The sequence below is a fragment of the Psittacula echo genome (genome assembly GCF_963264785.1).
Source record: "Psittacula echo genome assembly, chromosome: 25".
Classification (NCBI taxonomy): domain Eukaryota; kingdom Metazoa; phylum Chordata; class Aves; order Psittaciformes; family Psittacidae; genus Psittacula; species Psittacula echo.
In genome coordinates, this window is record NC_137760.1 from 826,457 (window position 1) to 845,082 (window position 18,626).

General features: G+C 64.5%; 5 protein-coding genes across 5 annotated transcripts; 3 read left to right on the plus strand and 2 right to left on the minus strand.

The window, feature by feature from the left end:
* Nucleotides 1-1,725: 1,725 nt before the first annotated feature.
* GPAT2 (glycerol-3-phosphate acyltransferase 2, mitochondrial) lies at nt 1,726-6,780 on the plus strand (the record flags this gene model as incomplete). The annotated part of the gene is given in 19 exon segments (XM_080634482.1): nt 1,726-1,839; nt 2,008-2,081; nt 2,449-2,559; nt 2,708-2,830; nt 3,372-3,480; nt 3,482-3,684; nt 3,774-3,873; nt 3,985-4,191; nt 4,271-4,416; nt 4,689-4,804; nt 4,907-4,977; nt 5,076-5,340; nt 5,444-5,592; nt 5,708-5,785; nt 5,897-6,067; nt 6,113-6,233; nt 6,375-6,425; nt 6,533-6,588; nt 6,664-6,780. Coding segments are annotated over 19 exon segments (2,382 nt in total).
* A 126-nt stretch (nt 6,781-6,906) lies between these two features.
* LOC308230162 (oxaloacetate tautomerase Fahd2a, mitochondrial-like) lies at nt 6,907-9,211 on the minus strand. Its single transcript, XM_080634718.1, has 7 exons — nt 9,188-9,211; nt 8,603-8,813; nt 8,172-8,388; nt 8,042-8,101; nt 7,801-7,960; nt 7,215-7,323; nt 6,907-7,145 (listed from the first exon to the last, which is right to left on the minus strand). Exons 2-7 carry the CDS (start codon nt 8,788-8,790, stop codon nt 7,028-7,030), a joined length of 852 nt encoding a protein of 283 aa, XP_080490844.1. The 5' UTR covers nt 8,791-8,813; nt 9,188-9,211; the 3' UTR covers nt 6,907-7,027.
* A 387-nt stretch (nt 9,212-9,598) lies between these two features.
* On the minus strand, nt 9,599-12,022 carry LOC308229956 (calsenilin-like; the record flags this gene model as incomplete). Its single annotated transcript, XM_080634356.1, has 7 exons — nt 9,599-9,770; nt 9,928-10,032; nt 10,125-10,232; nt 10,491-10,561; nt 10,637-10,706; nt 10,783-10,907; nt 11,920-12,022. The coding sequence occupies 7 exons, from the start codon at nt 12,020-12,022 to the stop codon at nt 9,606-9,608; spliced, it is 747 nt and encodes a 248-aa protein (XP_080490482.1). The 3' UTR covers nt 9,599-9,605.
* A 960-nt stretch (nt 12,023-12,982) lies between these two features.
* COX5B (cytochrome c oxidase subunit 5B) lies at nt 12,983-13,814 on the plus strand. Its single transcript, XM_080634450.1, has 4 exons — nt 12,983-13,123; nt 13,248-13,321; nt 13,402-13,501; nt 13,589-13,814. Exons 1-4 carry the CDS (start codon nt 13,030-13,032, stop codon nt 13,699-13,701), a joined length of 381 nt encoding a protein of 126 aa, XP_080490576.1. The 5' UTR covers nt 12,983-13,029; the 3' UTR covers nt 13,702-13,814.
* Nucleotides 13,815-14,586: 772 nt separating this feature from the next.
* Nucleotides 14,587-15,809, plus strand: PURB (purine rich element binding protein B). Its single transcript, XM_080634688.1, has one exon. The coding sequence runs from the start codon at nt 14,685-14,687 to the stop codon at nt 15,687-15,689; it is 1,005 nt and encodes a 334-aa protein (XP_080490814.1). The 5' UTR covers nt 14,587-14,684; the 3' UTR covers nt 15,690-15,809.
* The last annotated feature ends 2,817 nt before the right edge of the window (nt 15,810-18,626 follow it).

The following is an 18,626-nucleotide window of genomic DNA, read 5'->3' on the forward strand; positions in this document are numbered from 1 at the left end:
GGCAGGGGGGACCTGGGACGGGTCCTGGAGCCGCGGTGCGGCCGGATCCGTGTCCATGGGGTGATGGGGATGGGGCTGATGGGGATGGGAGCACTGATGGGGGGGATGTCCCCGAGGGGTGCGGGGGATGTGGGGCTGGAATGGGGTTGATGTTCCCAAGGGAGATGGGACCAGGGCCCGAGGTAGCCCCCAAACCCGCCGTGCCCACGGACGTGCCGGGGCGGAGCCCACCCCAAGGCCGCGAGCCGGGCCGGGGCCGCGGCCGCCCCTCGGGGCCGGGCTCCTCGGGGGCGGAGCGGGAGGCGGGGGCGGAGCCTGCGGCGGTGAGGGCGGGAAAGCGGCCCTGGTGTGAGCGTGCGAAAGCGGATCTCGTGTGAGCGCGGGAAAGCGGGCCCGGGGTGAGCGCGGGAAAGCGGGCCCGGGGTGAGCGCGGGAAAGCGGGCCCGGGGTGAGCGCGGGAAAGCGGGCCCGGGGTGGGCGCGGGAAGGCGGGCCCGGGGTGAGCGCGGGAAAGCGGGCCCGGGGTGGGCGCGGGAAGGCGGGCCCGGGGTGAGCGCCGCGGGCCTCGAGTGGGGACCTGTGGGGGATGTGGGGCTTGTGTGGGATCCGTAGCCCCCCCCGGGCGCTATAGGGTGTGTAGGGCCATAACCCCCTCCTAAGGCCCTATAGGGACTGTGGGATGCGTTAACTCCCCACCACAGGCCCTGTAGGGTATGCAGGGACCATGTGGGGGGTGTGTAAGCCTCCTCCGAAGGCCCTATTTGGTATGTGTGGCCCATGAGGGAGATGCTGCCTCCCTCTCCCAAGGCTCTATAGGGAATGTGGGGCCCATAATCCTTCAAGGCCCTATAGGGAATGTGGGGCCTGTGGCCTGAGCAGAGTGTGCTGCACCCCCCATCCACATCCTATGGGGCCGTGTGGGATTCATAACCCCCTCTAAGGCCCTATAGGGGCTGTGGAGGGTGTTGCCCTATAGGGCATGTGGGGCCTGTGTGGGGTGTGTTACCCCACCAAAGCTCTGTAAGGGGTGTTGGGGGTTGTGATTCCCCCCAGCCAACACCCTATAGGGACATTGGGTCCATGTGGGACCCATAACCCCCCTCCAGTCCCTGTGTGGTGTTGGAGCCTATATGGGGTGTGTTACCCTGTAGGACATGGGTCTAAACCTTCCCAACTGAGCCCTTCTGCCCATTCCCACCTCCTGTTTTCCAGGATCCTGGAGCATCCCAGCCCCACACCCAGGGCTGTGTCTCCACCAGAACAGCCCCATTCGGAAGTACAGGACCCCCTGGGGACAAGGGTGGGCACAGAGGGGACCCCCAGCAAGGGGGTGACCCCGCTCCCCCCACGCCACCAGCACCCCTCAGGTCACATCCTGCCTCACACCATTGCCCCACGGCTCTGGTCCTAGGCTGGTGGGATGGGGATGGGGGGCCTGGAGTGTCCCTGTGATCCCCCCCAACCCTCACTGACCCCCCCCGCTCTGTGTCCCCACAGCTTTGCTCTGCTCCTAGGGCTCATCCCTGCACGGAACCTGCTGCTGGAGCCTTCCCAGGTGCTGATCCCAGCGGATCTGGATCTGAGTGAGAAACGTGGGTGACCTCCCCTTGATCTCCCCTTAGCGGTGCCTCCGTCCACCCCAATCAAGTGATTTCTGCTCGGTGTTTTGGGGGAATTCCCCCCCTTTGGCATTCCTGGAGCCTCCAGGTCTCTGCCATTCCCGCAGATGACAATCTGTCTCTATGCGTCGGGGCAGAGGGTGGAGGTCGTGCTGCCCTTCCTGGGCAGGTGCCGGCCGGGCTTGGTGCGCTGCTGCCACACCTGCACCCCCATGAGCTGGGTAAGAGCCTGGATCCGAAAGCTCTTGGAGCTATCCTGGAGAACTGGGGATCTTGGGTTGCTGGTGGAGAGGATGAGCCCCATCCAGAGGGGCTTGGGTGCCTGTGGGGAGCACAAGAGATAGATGTGGGGCTGAAGCCCCCCATGCCTGTTCCCTCCTTGCTTCCAGAATGGATTCTACTCCGAGCACTTCTCTTCCCTCGGTTTCTGTGACATCAGCCGGGTGACGGAGAAGGACACGCGGTGAGGCTGGGGAATAAACGGTGCTTTATCCCCCAGGGAATTCCCGATCCCCATGGAAACTCCTTCCCCTGCTGCGCAGGAGGCTTGGGGATGCCTTTCCATCAGCCTTGCTCCATAGGGACTCCAAGGAGGAGCCGTCTGAGAGGCTGGAAGCTGCTGGTTCTGGCACAGGGACAAGCTCACGCACGCTTCCAGCCCCCGGGGAGCGGCCTCTTCCCAATGCTCCATCCTCTCCCTCCTTTTCCAGCTCCGGGGCTGGGCTGGTGTCATCCCAAGCCTTTTCCTTTGGCCTGGGAGCTGTAACGCGGGGAGGGAAAGCTCCGGCCCTGGAGCAGCCTCTACCATGGCTCCCTGTGCCCATGCCCAGGTTCCGGGGCTGGCTGGTGCGCAGGATCTGTGGGCTCCTCGCTGCCTGCTCCTGGAGGATTCCCGCTGACACCCCTGGAGACCTCCCAGCACGGATCTGCTGCAGCAGGAGGTGGGAGCAGGTGGAGGGGCTCTATGGGGTCACATCCCCCCCGTGCAGCACCCCCAGGCCTGTGGGATCCCATTGGGCAGCTGGAGCAAGGGAGCCGGGAATAGTCTGGATTGCAAGGGGTGCTTCCACCTCCTCCATCCCTCTGCAGGGTGCTGGATGCTGCTCCCGCCCGTGGCCCTGCAGGGGATGATGGATTGGAGCAGCGGTGGAAGCAGAAGATCCTGGAGCTGCTGGGTGACATCCAGGCCCCGCTCTCCCTGCTTATGCTGAGGTCTGGGCTCCCTCCCTGGCTGTGATCCCCCTTCCCTGCCACTTCTCACCTCCTCCTGGAGCAATCCCAGCTCCTGGCTGGGGCATTCCCAGTCCCTCCCCTCCACTCCAGGGCTCTCACGCTCTTTATTAAGCCCCATTTGGATGGGCTTTGACTGGTGGCTCCATGCTTGGTGCCATCTCTTTGGGAATGCAGGGGGATGCTGTGGGAAACACCAGGATGCTTTGGGGGGTGCAGGAGGACCTTTGGGGGCTGTCCTTTGGGTCCCTCACAGCTCCCTGCGGATATTTCCCCCCAGATTTCTTCCAGGGAATGTGACACCAGAGCAGAGAAGGGAGGGATTAAACCAGCCCCCACTGGGAGGCTGGAAATCAAAGCAAAGCCAAAGGGAGCAGTTCCTTCCCTCTGGGATGGAGCAGTTGATTTGCTCTGTGGGGCTGAGCCGTTCCCTGCTGCCCCTCTGCTGCTGATGGGGAAACCGAGGCAGGGAACGGGGTCACCGTGGGCCGGGGGGGTTCTTCCCTCCCTGCTTTTCCTGCAGGATCTGCCACTGGGCGCTGCGGAAGCTCCTGAGCCGCCTGTTCCTCAACGTGCAGCTGCACCGGGGGCAGCTGGAGATGGTGCTGAGAGCAGCCAGCACGGTGGGCACCCGGTGAAGCCGCCCTCAGCCCTGCACCGCTGGCACCCTGGGTGCTCAGCCCCGCGCCTCCCTTGCAGCCCAACGTGCCGATGGTTTTCCTTTCCACGCACAAATCCCAGCTGGATGGGCTGCTCCTCTCCTTCGTCCTCTTCTCCCAGGGGCTGGGGGTGCCCAGGGTGGCGGTGGGCGCCCAGAGCTGCAACCCTCGCCTCCGGTAAGGCCCAGCACGCACCGGTGTGGGGCACTCCTGGAAGGAGCCAGCAGGACACAGCCCAGTGATGGGTGTCTCCTGTCCCCCTGCAGATCCCTGCTCCGCCGCCTCGGAGGGGTTTTCCTGCCTGCAGGGATGGAGCAGACCCGGAGCGACCCGGAGGATGCGCTCCCAGGGGCTGTGCTGGCTGCGGTAGGTGCTGAGCTCTGGGGGCTGGGTGTGTTCTGGGCTGTCCCAAGCACGGGCTGCCCAAGCCATGGGCAGCTGCGGGTGCCCCCCAGCCTCACCCCGCTCCCCCGGCAGTACACGGAGGAGGTGCTGAGGAGCCGGCAGCCCCTCCTCATCTTCCTGGAGGAGCCCACGGTGCCGCTGCACCTCTCGGCCTCAGCCCGGCGCTGGCTGGCTCTGGTGCAGAGCGCCGTGCACTCCGGCGCCGTCCCTGACGTCCTCCTCGTCCCGGTGGGCATCGGCTACGACGTGGTCCCCGGTGGACCCCAGCTGGAGGCAGCGGTGAGGGGGTCTTTGCCGGGGTGGGTGCAGCACCCGTGTCACCCCCGTGCACCCCAATAACGCCTCGGTCCCCCCCCAGCACAGCGCTCAGCCCCTCAGCATCAGCGCTTGCCTCTGGGCAGCGCTGCGGGCCCTGCGCCAGAACCTCGGCTGCGCCCGGGTGGATTTTGCCCAGCCCTTCTCCTTACAGGTATGGCAGTGGGGCTGGAGCCTCGGGACAGGGAGGTTTGGGGTGTCAGGGGATCTGGTGAGCCTGTCTCTATGGGAAGCTCCAGTGGGTCCCGCCAGCTTGGTGGTGCTCCAGTGTACACCAACAGCTCCATCCCCATTCCCAGGAGTTCATGGCCAAAAACCATGGCAGGCAGGCAGGGAAGCAAGAGTTGCTGCTGCTGCCCAGCATCCTCTGCATTTGGTGAGCAGGACCCAGCCTCAGGTAGCATGGAGCCTCCAGGGATCCCGGCTGCACTTCCTCACCCCTCTCACCCCATTTTCCACAGGCCCAGCCAGCTGGATGCTGAGAATAGCGAGGTCTGGGCTGGCTCCACAAAGGCCACCAGCTTGGAGACGCCAGAGGAAATGCTGGTGACCAGCCTGGGCCTGCACTCCCTGAGTGGTGAGGGCTGGCAGGGTCCATCCTCAGCCTGTCCATGCAGCATCACCCCTCGGCTGTGCTGTTCACTCCCAGTTATCCCTCTCCCTCATTCCTCCTTCGCAGACAGCGTGTCCTGCTCCGCCATCATGTCCGTGGGGATCACCTCCGCGCTGCTGCTGCACAAGTACCGGGAGGTGAGGCAAAGAGCTTTGCTTCCAGGTTTCTCTTCCTGTTGGAGCAACATTCCCAGCACCATGCAAGGAGCCTCTTGCTCATCCTCCTCTTCCTCCAGGGCATCTTCCTCTCCCAGCTGATGAAGGAGTTTGCCTGGCTGGTGGAGGAGATCCTGCTGCGCAAGCGGGACATGGGCTTCTCGGGGGAGCTCCATGTCCTGGTGCAGCACACCCTCATCCTGCTCAGGGCCCGGCTCCGCTTCTTCCGCCTCCGCACCCTCGGTGAAATCATGGTAGTCCCTGAGGACTCGGCAGAGAGCTGGTCGGAGCTGGGCCACCACAGCGCTGCCATCCTGCCCATCTTCGCCAGCGAGGCGGTGGGAGGTGAGGAGCGAGGTGTGGAGTGGGACAGGTGACACCGGGACAATGGGTGACACCGGGACAATGGGTGACACCGGGACAATGGGTGACACTGTTATCCCTGCAGCCTGTGCCATCCGAGCCTTGCTGGCGGAGATAATGCCTATCCTGGAGCCCAGCACCCAAGCCTCCAGCATCATCTTCAGCCAGGACGACGTGTACCGCAAGAGCCTGGAGCTGCTTCGGCTGCTGCCCCCAAACCTGCTGGGGCTCCGGGTAGGGGCTGGTGGCACAGGGTGGCATCACCACCACGTCATGGTGGCCTCTGCGTGGCTGGGGGGACACCAGGCACCAGCCAGCCCCTCTCTTCCTCCTCCTCCTCCTGTCCCAGCCCTGCCAGGCCCTGGACTACTGGGGCGAGGACATCGTGGAACAGCTCATCCTGTGCGGGCTGCTGGAGCCAGAGGAGGTGGGTGCCCCCCCGCAGCCCCTCTTGGGAAGGGGACAAGGGCCTGGGGTCCCTGCAGGAGACACGAGGCTGCTGTAGGATGGCTCCGGGGAGACTGGGTTGTCCCCGCAGCCGGAGAGCGAGCACTTGGTCTGCGACACGGCCCCGGAGGCCTTCAGCCGGCGCCAGGCACAGCCCAGGATGGGCTTCAGTGACAGTGAGAGCAACAGTGACAGCGAGGACAGGGCCCCCCCGCGCCGCTACTTCAAGGTCCCTGGGGGGGGAGGTCCCCTCGTCACCCCCGTGGGGTGAGGGTGCTCGCACTGAGCTCTGCTTCCCCCCGTCCAGCTCGGGGAGCCTCAGGCCTCTCCCCGCGTCTTCGTCTTCTTCTGCCGGCTCCTCAGCCCCGTGCTGGGCACTTACGCCAGAGCCGTGGCTTTCCTGGGGCAAACCCACTGGCCCCAGCCTGGTGAGAGCCCCTCCGGGGGAAAACTGCTCCTCCAGCCCCCCCAAACCCTGCTGGGCCCTGGGGAAACCAAGGCAGAGCCACAGCTCCCTTTGCAGCCCCAGGCTGGGGGTGCTGGGCCTTGACCCCCATCTCCCCACGCAGAGGCAGCCTATGTGGAGGAGCTGCTCCAGTTCCTGGCCAAGGAGGGCTCTGGTGAGCTGGGGGTGCACGGGGCCTCCCTCCCACTTTGGGGTCACCCCCCCCATCCCAACCCAAGCTGTGGGTTTGGGGAAGTCCCTCAAGGCTTTCTCTGCCTCCAGAGCTCCCCATCAGAAGCCTGGCCCTGAGCTCTCTGCAGACCTTCAAGGAGATGGGGGTAAGCACCAAGGGCTCCACCAGCTCACCCGCACCTCCTGCTGCCCCACAGTGACACCCCATCTGCCCCCCATAGGTGCTGGAGGAGGTGGAGCTCCCCCCCGGCTCCCTGCTCCACCTCGCCCAGCCCTTCCACTCCAGCACCAACCGGGAGAGGCTGGAAGCCTTCATCCGGCAGTTCCTCCAGTCCTAGGAGCATCCTGCCCTGGCTCCTGCTTTATTGAGTTCCACAAAGGTGTTCTGGGGGGGGGGGGGGGGTGGGAAAGCAGCCGGACTGGAGCATGAGGTCCCGTCTCCATGTTCACACTACCTTGTTGCAGATGACCCCCAGCTCCTCGATCTCGCACCTCACCTCATCTCCTCTCTGCAAGGGGCAGGGAGGCACTGGCACCCCCCAGCCCCTCCATGGGGGCCTTTATGCCCCGTTCTGCCCCCCAAAACTATCCCCAGCATCTCCCCTCTCTCCTCACCTTCAGAAACACGGGGGGCTTCTGAAAGGCGCCCACCCCCGGAGGGGTTCCTGTGAGCAGGAGGTCCCCAGGAACCAGCGTGACAAAGCTGGGGAGGGGACAGGAGGTGTCACAATGGCCCCTGCAGACGGTACCGGTGCCACCGGTCCCCCCTTACCGGGACACCCATGCGATAAGCCTGGGCAGGCGGAAGATGAGCTGCTTGGTGCTGCTGTCCTGCATCACCCGCCCGTTGACGCTGCAGCTGATGCGCAGGTTGTGGACATCTGTGGGGAGCAAGGGTAGGTGTCACTGCAGGGAGGAGACATGGGGGGAGCTGAGGGGCCACCACCACCACCAACAACCCCCCCATGTGGGGAAAACATGGAGCTTTTGGTGCAAAACAGTGCCTGTTGCCTCTTGTGTCTGTCAGGAAAGAGCCTGTGCCCCATTCCCATCCCATCACCGTGCCCTATCCCCATCCCCTCCCTGTCCATCTCCCACCCCCTCCCCATCCCCTCGCTGTCCCATCCCCATCTCATCATTGTGCCCTATCCCTATTTCCATCACATCCCTATCCCATTGCCGTCCCCATTCCCATCCCATCACTGTACCTCATCCCATCCCCTATCCCTATCCCATCCCCATCCCCTGCCCCCGTTCCCATCACTGTCCCCATTCCTGTACTGTTCCCATCCCTGTCCCCATCCCATCACTATCACCATCCCTGTATCCTGTCCCATCCCATCCCTGCCTATCCTCACCCGCCACAGCCTCCTTGGTGACAAGGGCTGGCCCCAGGGGACAGAAGGTGTCGAAGGTTTTCGACAGCAGCCACTGCCTCCCGTTCTTTGTCTGCCAGTCCCGGGCACTGACATCGTTGGCCACCGTGAAGCCCACGATGTGCTCCATCGCTGACGCCTCCTGGGGGGTGACAACAGGGACCCGCTTAATGTGGGGCCACAACCTGAGACCCACGGGGAAGAGGAGGGGGCCGGGGGTCACCTGGATATACCGCCCCTTCTTCCCTATGACAGCGGCCAGCTCCACCTCCCAGTCCACCTCCTGTGGGGAGAACATGGGCTGAGCACCCACTGCATGGTGGGGACCACGCTGGGGGCCCAGGGGTGCTCACGGTGCTGTCCTCAGGGTGCACGATGTTATCGAAGGGCCCGATGATGGCGCTGGGGAACTTGCTGAAGATGATGGGCTCCTTGGGGACCTTCACATCCTGCTCCAGGCAGTGGTCGCCGTAGTTGAGCCCCACGCAGATCACCTTCTCAGGGTCACCCACGGGTGCCAGGAGCTGTACAGTGCTGCGTGGCACCCGGTGACCCCCCGATTCCAGCACCCTGCGGGACACCCACCTCTGTACTGGGGCACCCACATTTGTATGGGGGTACTTACACCTGTATGGGGCACCCACCTCTGTATGGGGTCACCCACCTTTGTATTGGGGCACCCACTTTTGCATGGGGGGTGCTCACCCCTGTATGGGGCACCCACCTCTGTACTGTGGTGCCCACCTCTATATGGGGGCACCCACTCCTGGATGGGGGCACCCACCTCTGTGCCGCGGCCAGCCCGGTGCTGCCGGTGCTGAGGAACTCCCGCATGGAGCGGGGTAGCGCCGGCTCCGCCGCGCTCAGATCCACCAGCGCGTCCCCGCCGGGCGCCACCTCCAGCCCCAGGCGGGGCTCGGGTCCCCCAGGCCCCCGGAACCGCACCAGGCGCATGGCCCCGGCCAAGCGCATCCCGGGAAGCGCGTCCTGGAATCCTGCCCGGAGAGCAGCGCGTCCCGCACCGGCCGTGCCCCGAGGAACCCCCGATCCCAGGGGATCCCCCCGATCCCGCACTGCTCCGATCACAGAGGGTATCCCCCCCACCCCACCCCCGATCCTGCTCAGCGCAATGCCAGGGATCCCCCCTGCCCCATCCTGCTCCCAGCGGATCCAACCCTGATCCATGGAGATCCCCCCGATCCCTCCCAGCCCCAACCCCCGGGGATCCCCTCCCCGATGCCCCCAGCCCCGACCCCAGGGTGTCCCCCTCCCGCTCAGGCCAATCCCAGGCGTCCTCGCCCCCCCCCCAGCTCCCGATGCGGGACCCCCCGACCCCGCCGTGCCCGCATCCAGAGCTCCCGGGCCCCACCTGCGCCACGTCCCGCTCTTTGCCCTCTCTGAGTCCCCGCCCCGCCCTCGGGCCCACCAATGCGAAAGCCGGTAGCTTCCTGCCGTGCAGCCAATAGGAACGGGAGGCGTTGGCCGTGCAGCCAATGAGAGTGGCCAGAGTTCCGCCGCTCACCCAATGAGAGCCGGAGCGGGGGGAGCTGCAGAATTGCTAGGATACGCAGCGCGGACGCCGTGTGGGCGCCGCCATGACAGCGCCGAGGCCGGGCCCCCGCCGCTCCCCGTTGGCACCGAAATCCCCGGTTTTGCCCCCAGATTGTCTCTATTGGCTTTAATTAGAAAACACCCCGTGAAACCCCGCTCCCGCGGCTCTAGAGCACGTCCTCGAAGATGCGCATGGAGCTCATGATGTCCTCGTCCTGCGTGGGGACAGGAGCGGGTCAGACCCGGAGCTGCCGCCATAACCCCTCCATGGTGGGGTAGGTGAGGGGCGCAGAGCAGGAGGGGGGGTGATGACGATGAAGCCCATGGGAGCCCCTCACCTTCAGGCACGTGTCCAGGAACTCCTCAAAGGTCACAACGCCATCGCCGTTCCTGTCCATCTTCTGCAGGGGAAGAGATGGGGCTCAGTGGAGATGGGCCCAATAACAGCCCCTTCGTGTGACAGTGACAGCCTGGACCCAGTGACAGCCCCAATGGGTGACAGTGGCAGCCCTGGTGCCAGCCCCATTGTGTTTGCTGGGCCGAGGGGGATGCCCTCACCTGGAAGAAGAGCTCCACGTGCTCCGCGGGAGCACAGTCTCGGAGCGCGGGCCGGGTGCAGCGCCCCATCATGTTGTAGATGGACATCATGATCTCCAGCATCTCCTAAGGGGGAGAGAGCGGTGACAAGAACCCTCCTGCTGAGGGCACCTCTGTCCCCATCCCCATCCCCTGGGATACTCCCAGCCTCCTGTCACCTCCTTGGTGATGCAGCCGTCCTTATTGATGTCGTAGAGGTTAAAAGCCCATTGCAGCTTCTGCTGCACCGTCCCCCGCAGCAGGACTGAGAGCCCCAGGACAAAATCCTGCTGAAGGAACCGTGGTTGAGTGGGAACATCCCTACGGAACCTGAGGGATGGGACCCTCATCTCACCCCCCTCCACTGGCGCTTGCGGACGCCTTGGTGGGAACTGTGTTTTATCCCTATTGATCCCGTTTCCATTCTCGCTTGCAGCTATTTTTAATCCCCACGGTAAAGCTGGTGCCGCAGTTCCGGCATCAACCCCAGCACCGGCTCCAGCCAAAGCAGAGCTGTGATCCCAAAGGAAGAGCTCATGGATCACCTGGAAGCAGAGGGCCCCATTGTGGTCAGCATCGAAGGCATCAAACAAGAAGTGCGCGTAGGTGCTGGCATCTGCGGGGGAGCGGGAGCTGGTGAAGCCGCCGCGTCCCAGCCCCTGTTCCCATCGGCATCACCCCTGGCACTCACCGCCTTGCGGGAAGAACCGGGAGTAGATGAGCGTGAAGGTTTCCTCATCCACAAGGCCGCTGGGACACTCCTGGCAGGGAAGTGGGCACTGGTGAGGCCACAGCTCTGGTGCAGCTGCGCTGGGGGTGAGGGCCCCCCCAACTCACGCTCTTGAAGCTGCGGTACAGGGATTGCAGCTCCCGCTTGGAGAACTTGGTCCGTGCCAGCAGCTGCTCCAGCTCCTCTGGTTGGTGCCGTGCGGCCGCCAGCTCCACCTCGACATCGCTGCTGTCTGCTCCCAGCAACGCGGCTTCTCCGCATCATTCCAGGCTCATCCCACCCAATCCCACCCCCCAGGACCTGCTGGTGGACCCCACGCTCCCCTTGTGCTGGGGGGGAAAAGGGCACCTCCAGGTTGAACATCCCAAGGGGAAGCCACCCGATCCCAGGGTTTCCCCAGGAGCCTCCAGCAGCGCATTCCCAGGGTGTGGAACCTCTCGCTCTGGCCCTGTTAATGCTGCCTCCCGCCCCGGCCGAAGGTAATTAATAAATGATGCCTCATTAATAATTGCTGCTTGGGAGGCCCCCGCGGAGCCGCTCAGGGCCGGGATCAGGAATGTCGGGGTGGGAAAACTGGACCAAGGAGAGGCTCTGCAGTGCTGGGGCAGCAGGAGCGCCCCAAACCCCTCAGGTGCTGCCGGGGGTGTTAAACCCCCATCTCCTCCTGCCCGGGTATTCCAAGATGCAAAGGAGAAGCCCTGAGCCCCTTCCTCCAGATGGGAATTGCGGGTCCCCATGTGCCATCTCTGGGGGGATTGAGGTCGATGGGAGATTGGGGACCCCCCCCCCCTTTGGAGGGTCTGGGGGTCACTGTGGGCTGGGGTCCCCCCATCACCCTGCCTGCGGGGTCTCAAGGGGCACAAAGGTCCCAGCCCCCCCAGGAGGATCTCTGTGAGGGGGGCTGCTCCCTGCACCCCTCAATGTGGTGTTTATGGGGGGCTGGACCCAGCCCAGCCCCATAGGGAAGGGCAGAGCAAGGCTGGGCCATGACGCGGCAGGGGGGGGCAGGGCAGCAGGGGAGGCTGTGGCTCCCTCCCCCCGCACCCCCAAATCCTCAGATTCACCCCCAACCACCCACCCTCAGGAGGGGAACCCCCAAACCTTGCAGGTTTGACCCTAAGGGGCCTATTGATAGGCCCAACAGGTCCTTTAAAGGGGAGAAACACTCCAAGAGATTTGGGGAGGTCTGAAAATAGACTCATTAATGAGGCTTAATTAGGGTTAATTAAAGGGGGGGACAGTACCTTCCACAGAGATGGGCTCCAGGATCCCAAACTGCTTGAGGACGGCGATGAAGAGGAGGATGACCACGGCCACGGCACACAGCTCCATGCCCTGGATGCCCATGGCCGGTGGTGGGGAGAGGGGGGGGACCACGGGGATTGGGGTGTCCTCTGTGTGTCCCCCCCCTCCGACACCCCGGGCTGGGGTGAGGTGGTGGCGAGCGGGCGCGTCCGGGCGGCGCTGCGGCGGGGCCGGCCGTCCCTCCTGCCCTCCTCCCTTGGCATCGGCCCATGCCCCCCCCACCCCCCACGGTGCAGCCCTCTCCGGCCACAGGGGTGCAAAGGGGCGCTGATACCAACCCCCCCCAGCACCCATGGGTGCCAAGCACAGAACAAGGCCTTGGAATTGGGTTGGAAAACGGCTGGTTTGGGGGTGTCATGAGCACACACCAGAGGGGGGGGTGGTGGTTATGGGTTGCACCCTGCTCGCCTTCCAATGCTCAGAACACAAGGGGTGGTGAGTGGGGGGGGAAGGACGGGGGGGGGATATAAACGGGTGGCCTCATCACCACGAGGTGTGGTGCCCCCAAGGCCCTGCGGCATCACCTCCATCCCCTCAGGGGTGTCCCTGTGCCTCGGGGGGGTCCCTGTCCCCACAGCTGCACAGACGTTGTTCCCATCACCCCATAGCTGTCCCCATTGCTTGAGGTCCTCCTGTTCCCAAGGCTCTGGGGCATCCATTGGGGGGTGTCCCTGTCCCCAGGGTCCCAGGACATTGTCCTCATGATCCTGTCTCCATTCCTGGGGGGTGTTCCTGTCCCCAAAACCCAATGGACATCATCCCTGCCCCCCCCACCCCATGTCCCTGTCTCTTGGGGGTGACCCTGTCCCTTGGGGTCCTCCTGTCCCTGAGGCCCTGGACGTGTCCCCATCCCATGGAGTGTCCCCATGGTCCCCCATTACCCCCCCAGTGACCCCTGGGGCCACACAGAGGGGCGGAGCCAGCAGCAGAGGGGCGTGGCCACCCGCCGGGGGCGTGGCTTCGCAGTCGGGGGGCGTGTCCGAGCCTCGCGCCTCAAGCCCCGCCCCTGGCCCCGACCCGCCGCCACTTCCACTTCCGCCGCCGCCGCCATGGCCTCAAGGTTACTGCGGGTGAGCGCGGCCCTGCGGCTGCTGCCCGCGGCCTCTGCCCGCGCCGCGCCCGCCCGCGGCCTCGCCGCGCCCGGTGAGCGGGGAAGGGAACCGGGACCGGGGGGGGCCGCGGCCTCGCCGTGCCCGGTGAGAGCGGGGAGGGAACCGGGGAGGCTGCGGGAAGCCGCGGTCTCCGGTCTGAGCGCGCTGTCCCGCAGGCCGCCTGGCCACCGATGAGGAGCAGGCGACGGGCTTGGAGCGGAAAGTGATGGAGGCCATGAACAAGGGCCTGGTGAGTGCGGGGGGAGCGGGGCTCGGGGGGGGTGGGCAGGTCCCGGTGCGCCCCCCCGTTAACACCGCCCCTCCTTGCAGGACCCCTATAGCATGTTCCGGCCGAAGCGGTACGCGGGGACCAAGGAGGACCCGAACCTCGTCCCGTCCATCAACAACAAGCGCATCGTGGGGTGTGTCTGTAAGTGACAGCCCCCCCCACGGCTCCCTTTCTGCGTCTTTCTGTCCGGGCCTGTGTCCTACCCCTCCTCCTCCTCTCCCTCCATAGGCGAAGAGGACAACAGCTACGTGGTCTGGTTCTGGCTGCACAAGGGCGAGGCCCAGCGCTGCCCCTCCTGCGGTGCCCACTACAAGCTCATCCCGCACGAGCTGCCCCACTGAGGACCCCCCTGGAGCCGCTTCTGAGCCCCACACCTCCAGGAGCCTCCCCCGATCTTCCCCTTTCTCCACCTCCAGGGAGCTGCTCCCCCCACATAAAGAGTTTGTGTCTGTGAGCCCCTGACTGTGTGTGTGTGTGTGCGGGGGGTGCAGCACCCATGGGGGCGGGGGGGTATCATGACCTTGGAGCTGTGTTTGGGGAAGCCCCCGGGTTTGGTGTCACTCACAGGAGCAGAGGGCTGGGAAGGGGGTACCTCAAAGGGGTGCTTGAGGGGTACCTGCACCCATGGGCTCTGGGTCCTCCCCTCTCTGTTCCACCCTCGGGGGGGATCTGTATGTCCTCAGGGGCCCCACCAGTGCCTGAGGGTGGCTGATGCCCTGGGTACTCCTCCCCCAGGTCCCTGTGGCAGTGGGGGTTGCCCATTGGGCCTCCCCTGGGCTCTGCAGTGGTTCAGTCCTGTGAACACTGGGTTCAGGAGCAGCCCTGGGCTCGGGGGGGGGGGGGTGGTCCCAAAAGTCCCTGTGCAGCCCCACAGGGGGCCTGGAGGCTGCTGTGGCCCCAGTGCGGCCCCCCCCCGATGATGTCATCGGTGATGTCATGCTCCCGCGGAGCAGGCAGGATCTGGGACCCGAGAGAGCTGCAGCCGGATAGTCCATGTGTGGGACACCCCTAGCGCTGCTGACGCTGTCAGTGACGTCATGCCGCTCGGCGGTGACGTCACACACCGAAGGAGGGCGCGGCTCTGGGGGGGCCCTCAGCGCCGCGCGGAGCCGTGACTGACAGGCGGGGCTGGCGGTGACGTCACGGCGCCGCGCATGGAGGGGGCGTGGCTTAGCGCAGAGGGCGCGCGGGGACGCGGTGGGCGGGGCCTCGGCGGCCGCGAGCGGAGTGCGGCGGTGACGTCACCCCTGTCGCAGAGGGGCGGGGCGGGGCCCGCCGGAAGCGGGGCGGTCGCGCGCGGAAGGGCCGGCGCGGGGCGGACAAGATGGCGGACGGGGACAGCGGCAGCGAGCGCGGCGGCGGGTTCGGGACCGGGCGCAGCGGAGCGGGAGGAGGCGGCGCCGGGTCCGGGGCGGGCTCCGGCGGCGGAGCGGGCCCCGAGCAGGAGACGCAGGAGCTGGCGTCGAAGCGGTTGGACATCCAGAACAAGCGGTTCTACCTGGATGTGAAGCAGAACGCCAAGGGCCGGTTCCTGAAGATCGCCGAGGTCGGGGCGGGCGGCTCCAAGAGCCGCCTCACGCTCTCCATGGCCGTGGCCGCCGAGTTCCGCGATTACCTGGGCGACTTCATCGAGCACTACGCGCAGCTCGGCCCCTCCAGCCCCGAGCAGCTCGCTCAGGCCGCCGGCCCCCCCGGCGAGGACGGCGCCGGCCCCGGCCCCCGCCGCGCCCTCAAGAGCGAGTTCCTGGTGCGGGAGAACCGCAAGTACTACCTGGACCTGAAGGAGAACCAGCGCGGCCGCTTCCTCCGCATCCGCCAGACCGTGAACCGCGGCCCCGGCGGCCCGGGGGGGTTCCCGGGCGGGCCCCCCGGCCTGCAGAGCGGGCAGACCATCGCGCTGCCGGCGCAGGGCCTCATCGAGTTCCGCGATGCGCTGGCCAAGCTCATTGACGACTACGGAGGGGAGGAGGACGAGCTGGGCGGCCCCGGCGGCGGCGGCCCCGGCGGGGGGGGGCTCTACGGGGAGCTGCCCGAGGGCACGTCCATCACGGTGGACTCGAAGCGCTTCTTCTTCGACGTGGGCTGCAACAAGTACGGGGTGTTCCTGCGGGTGAGCGAGGTGAAGCCGTCCTACCGCAACGCCATCACCGTCCCCTACAAGGCTTGGGCCAAGTTCGGCGGCGCCTTCTGCCGCTACGCCGAGGAGATGCGCGACATCCAGGAGCGCCAGCGGGACAAGCTCTACGATCGCCGCGCCGGGCCCCCCGGCCCCGGCAGTGGCAGCGGCGCCGGCGACGACTCGGACGGCGACGACGTGGACGACGACTGAGCCCCGGATCCCGCCGCCGGCCCCTTCCCCGACACCCTCGAATCCCACCCCCACCCCCCCGGAACCGACACCCCCCCAACGCCACCGGAGAGAGGGAGAGCCCGGCCCGACCGCGGAGGACTCGCTGCTGGTGGTTGCGGGGGGAGCGACCGGGTCCGAGCCCGGCCCGTGCCGATGGAGCCTCCGGGGGCACCACCGAGACCAGCCACGTGCCGGCACCAGAGCCGGGGAGGGGGCAGCGGCGGAACCTGCGGAGCCAGAGCCGGGGGGGGGGCACACATGGACCAACGTCCAATCTCGGCTGTACCTCCCCTCTGGCTTCCCCTCTTCCCCCTTCATTTCCCCATTGATGTCCCCTTTTCCCCCTTTCTCCCCTTTGCTTTCCTCTGTCTCCCCTTTGCTTTCCTTTTTCTCCCCTTTGCTTTCCTTTTTCTCCCCTTTGCTTTCCTCTTTCTCCCCTTTGCTTTGGCCATTTTCCCTTACTTCCCCTTCCCCCCTTACTTTCCTTTTCCTTTTTACTTTTCTTCCCTTAATTTTCCTTTTTAACCCTTTATTTTCTCTCTCTCCTCTTTTCCCTCTTTCTCTCCCTCTTTCCTTTCTGTTTTCATCAGGTTTTCCCCTTTAATCCCCCACCACCATTCTCTTCCTTTCCTCCCCACTCTCCTCTCTTCCTTTCCGGGTTTTTGGGATGCAAACTGCTCCCCCCCAACTCCAGGCCCGCAGATTCCTCGGGATTGAGGATTTCCCACCGGGATCACACAAGGGAAGCTCGACCCGGCACCAAACCTTCCCCTTACCCCTGCTCCGGCACCAACAGCCACCTCTTCCACCGGGATTTGAGTTTCCTCCCGCAGCACCGACCTCAGGCGGCGGCGCCAGTGGGATCTGGACCTTTTTTGGGGGGATTTTTGAGGATTTTCCCCCCTCTCTTTGATCCCTTTGCTCCGGTGCTGCCCCTGCCGGGGCCCCCCCATGGCCTCGCACATTAAAATGGAGTTTTCCATTCTCAAATCGTCTTTCCCCCCCACCCCTTTTTTCCTGGTTTTTCCCTGTTTTTTAGCTCACTCAGCCCTTCCAGCCCTGCGCTTTCCCAGCGCCTCCGGACTGAGCTGGGCTCCAGCGCTCTTCATTCCAAAGTTTCCTGCTCTCATCCCACGGCTTCTCCACATTGAGGACTTCAGTTTTCCTGGTTTTTATGGAGTTCTTCCCGCTGTTTTTTGGGAGCCGCCGCCTCCTTAATTTATTGCCGCGGATCCCTCTCTCCGTATTTATTGGGAAGCCCTCGTGCAGCAGGGGGGGATGTGACACCGTGTCCCTCCTCACCCCAAAGGAGCAGCACCCCAAAGGAGCAGTACCCGTGGGGGGGACATTGTCCGTCCATCCACCCATCCGCGTGCCCTCCGCTGCCGCCGTTGCTCTTCCCAAGGGATTTTTAATGCGGATTTCTTCCCTTCATCCCGTTTGTAAGCCTGGTTTCCTCACTCAACACGGGAGCAATAGTCTTTTATCTCGGTGACCCACCCGCGTCCGTACTGTATTTTGTACCCGAAGGCAGCTCTCAGTGACGTCCTGCTGGACCCCCCCCCCGCTCCGCTCTTCCCGCTCCTTCCACAAGGAGATTCCTGGGGGGAAGCGTGGCTCCGCCGTGACGGACTCAGCGGTGGGCGCCAGCGGTGGGCGCCGGCGCCAGACGCAGGCAGTACCTCTCCTTTCATTTTAGAAGAGGATGAGCTCTATATATATATATATAAACGATATATATATATTCCTATATTTTGGGGCTGAATTACAGGAATTTAGCCTTGCCTTTCGACGCCAGCCTGGCTCGAAAACCATGGGATACATGGAATAGGAGGAAAAAAAGAGGCAAGTAAAGCCAAAAGGAGAACAAAATCCATACGACAACACAAGCAGGAGCTGGGGCCGCGTCAGCGTCGGCAGCATGAAGCCTTTCTCCTGCTGGAGAAGCGCCGGCTCCATGTGGGAATCTTCCATTTGCCACCGCAGGAGATGGTTGAGAAGAGCAGAGAGGCAAAAGAGGCCAAAACATCCCCAAAACGATGGAATCGGGAGGAATCCAAGCAGAGTTTGGAGGCGCCGGCGGCGTGGAGGAGCTGCGGCACCAGGGAGGACTCGGGTGGCTGCTCTGGGGGGGGTTTTGGGATGAGTTTCAAGGGTTTCCTTTTAGTTGGGTGAGGCCGCGGCCAGTGCCCAGGATCAGCTCTGAGGTGATGGTGGTGGTGATGATGATAGTGATGGTGACAGATCATCAGCGCCGGGAACGCCGCGGTCCGGCTGTTCCTGTATCTATATATATGTAGATACACCTCTCCACGCGTGTGTGTACATATATGAGGGGCTTGGGGGGGGGGAGTTTGCTTTGGATTCTGTAGAAAACAAATTCCTTTTGAGTTCTGGGGTTGGTTTTTGACTGGGGGGGAGGGAAATGATCCCAAATCCATGGAACTTCCAGCTGGGAGTTGCTCCGGAAGGGCCGGGTTGCGAGCGCGCTGTGGCTGTACAGAACTCACCTGTAAATCTTGTATAGCGCCCAAACTTCGCTGTATATACCCCAAAATGTGCAGAGCTCCGGGAATAGTGGGAATGCTTCAAGTCAATATTCCCCCCCCCCCCCCCCAAAGGGATAAAAATGGGAATTCTCCTGCCTCAGTCCCGTCCACTTTGGGGGTGAGGGGCACAGAATGGGCCCTCAGTGCTGGGAGAGCGGTGACTGCTCTGGGTGACCCCTTCACCAGCTCCTCTTTGGAGCCAAACGAAAAGCTTCCAAAAATCCACGGAAAAATAGCAAAAAAATCCTAGAAAATCCAAACCGACGGAAGTGGGAGTGAGCGCTGACGGTACGGGAGCTAATGCCCAACGGAGCTCTTGGCTGTGCGCACCAGGACAGCATTCCCAGTGGGAGATGCCAACCGTGGC

Bases quoted from the DNA above. Each gene is read 5' to 3' on its own strand.
- LOC308230162 (XM_080634718.1), bottom strand. From the start codon at position 8,790: ATGCGCTTGGCCGGGGCCATGCGCCTGGTGCGGTTCCGGGGGCCTGGG. The intron at 7,961-8,041 runs GTGACCCCCGGC...GTCACCCCCCAG, and splicing joins AGAAGGGGCGGTATATCCAG to GAGGCGTCAGCGATGGAGCA. The intron at 7,146-7,214 runs GTAAGGGGGGAC...TCCCCTCCCCAG, and splicing joins CTTATCGCATGGGTGTCCCG to CTTTGTCACGCTGGTTCCTG.
- COX5B (XM_080634450.1), top strand. From the start codon at position 13,030: ATGGCCTCAAGGTTACTGCGGGTGAGCGCGGCCCTGCGGCTGCTGCCC. The intron at 13,124-13,247 runs GTGAGCGGGGAA...GCTGTCCCGCAG, and splicing joins CCGCGGCCTCGCCGCGCCCG to GCCGCCTGGCCACCGATGAG. The intron at 13,502-13,588 runs GTAAGTGACAGC...CTCCCTCCATAG, and splicing joins GCGCATCGTGGGGTGTGTCT to GCGAAGAGGACAACAGCTAC.
- PURB (XM_080634688.1), top strand. From the start codon at position 14,685: ATGGCGGACGGGGACAGCGGCAGCGAGCGCGGCGGCGGGTTCGGGACC.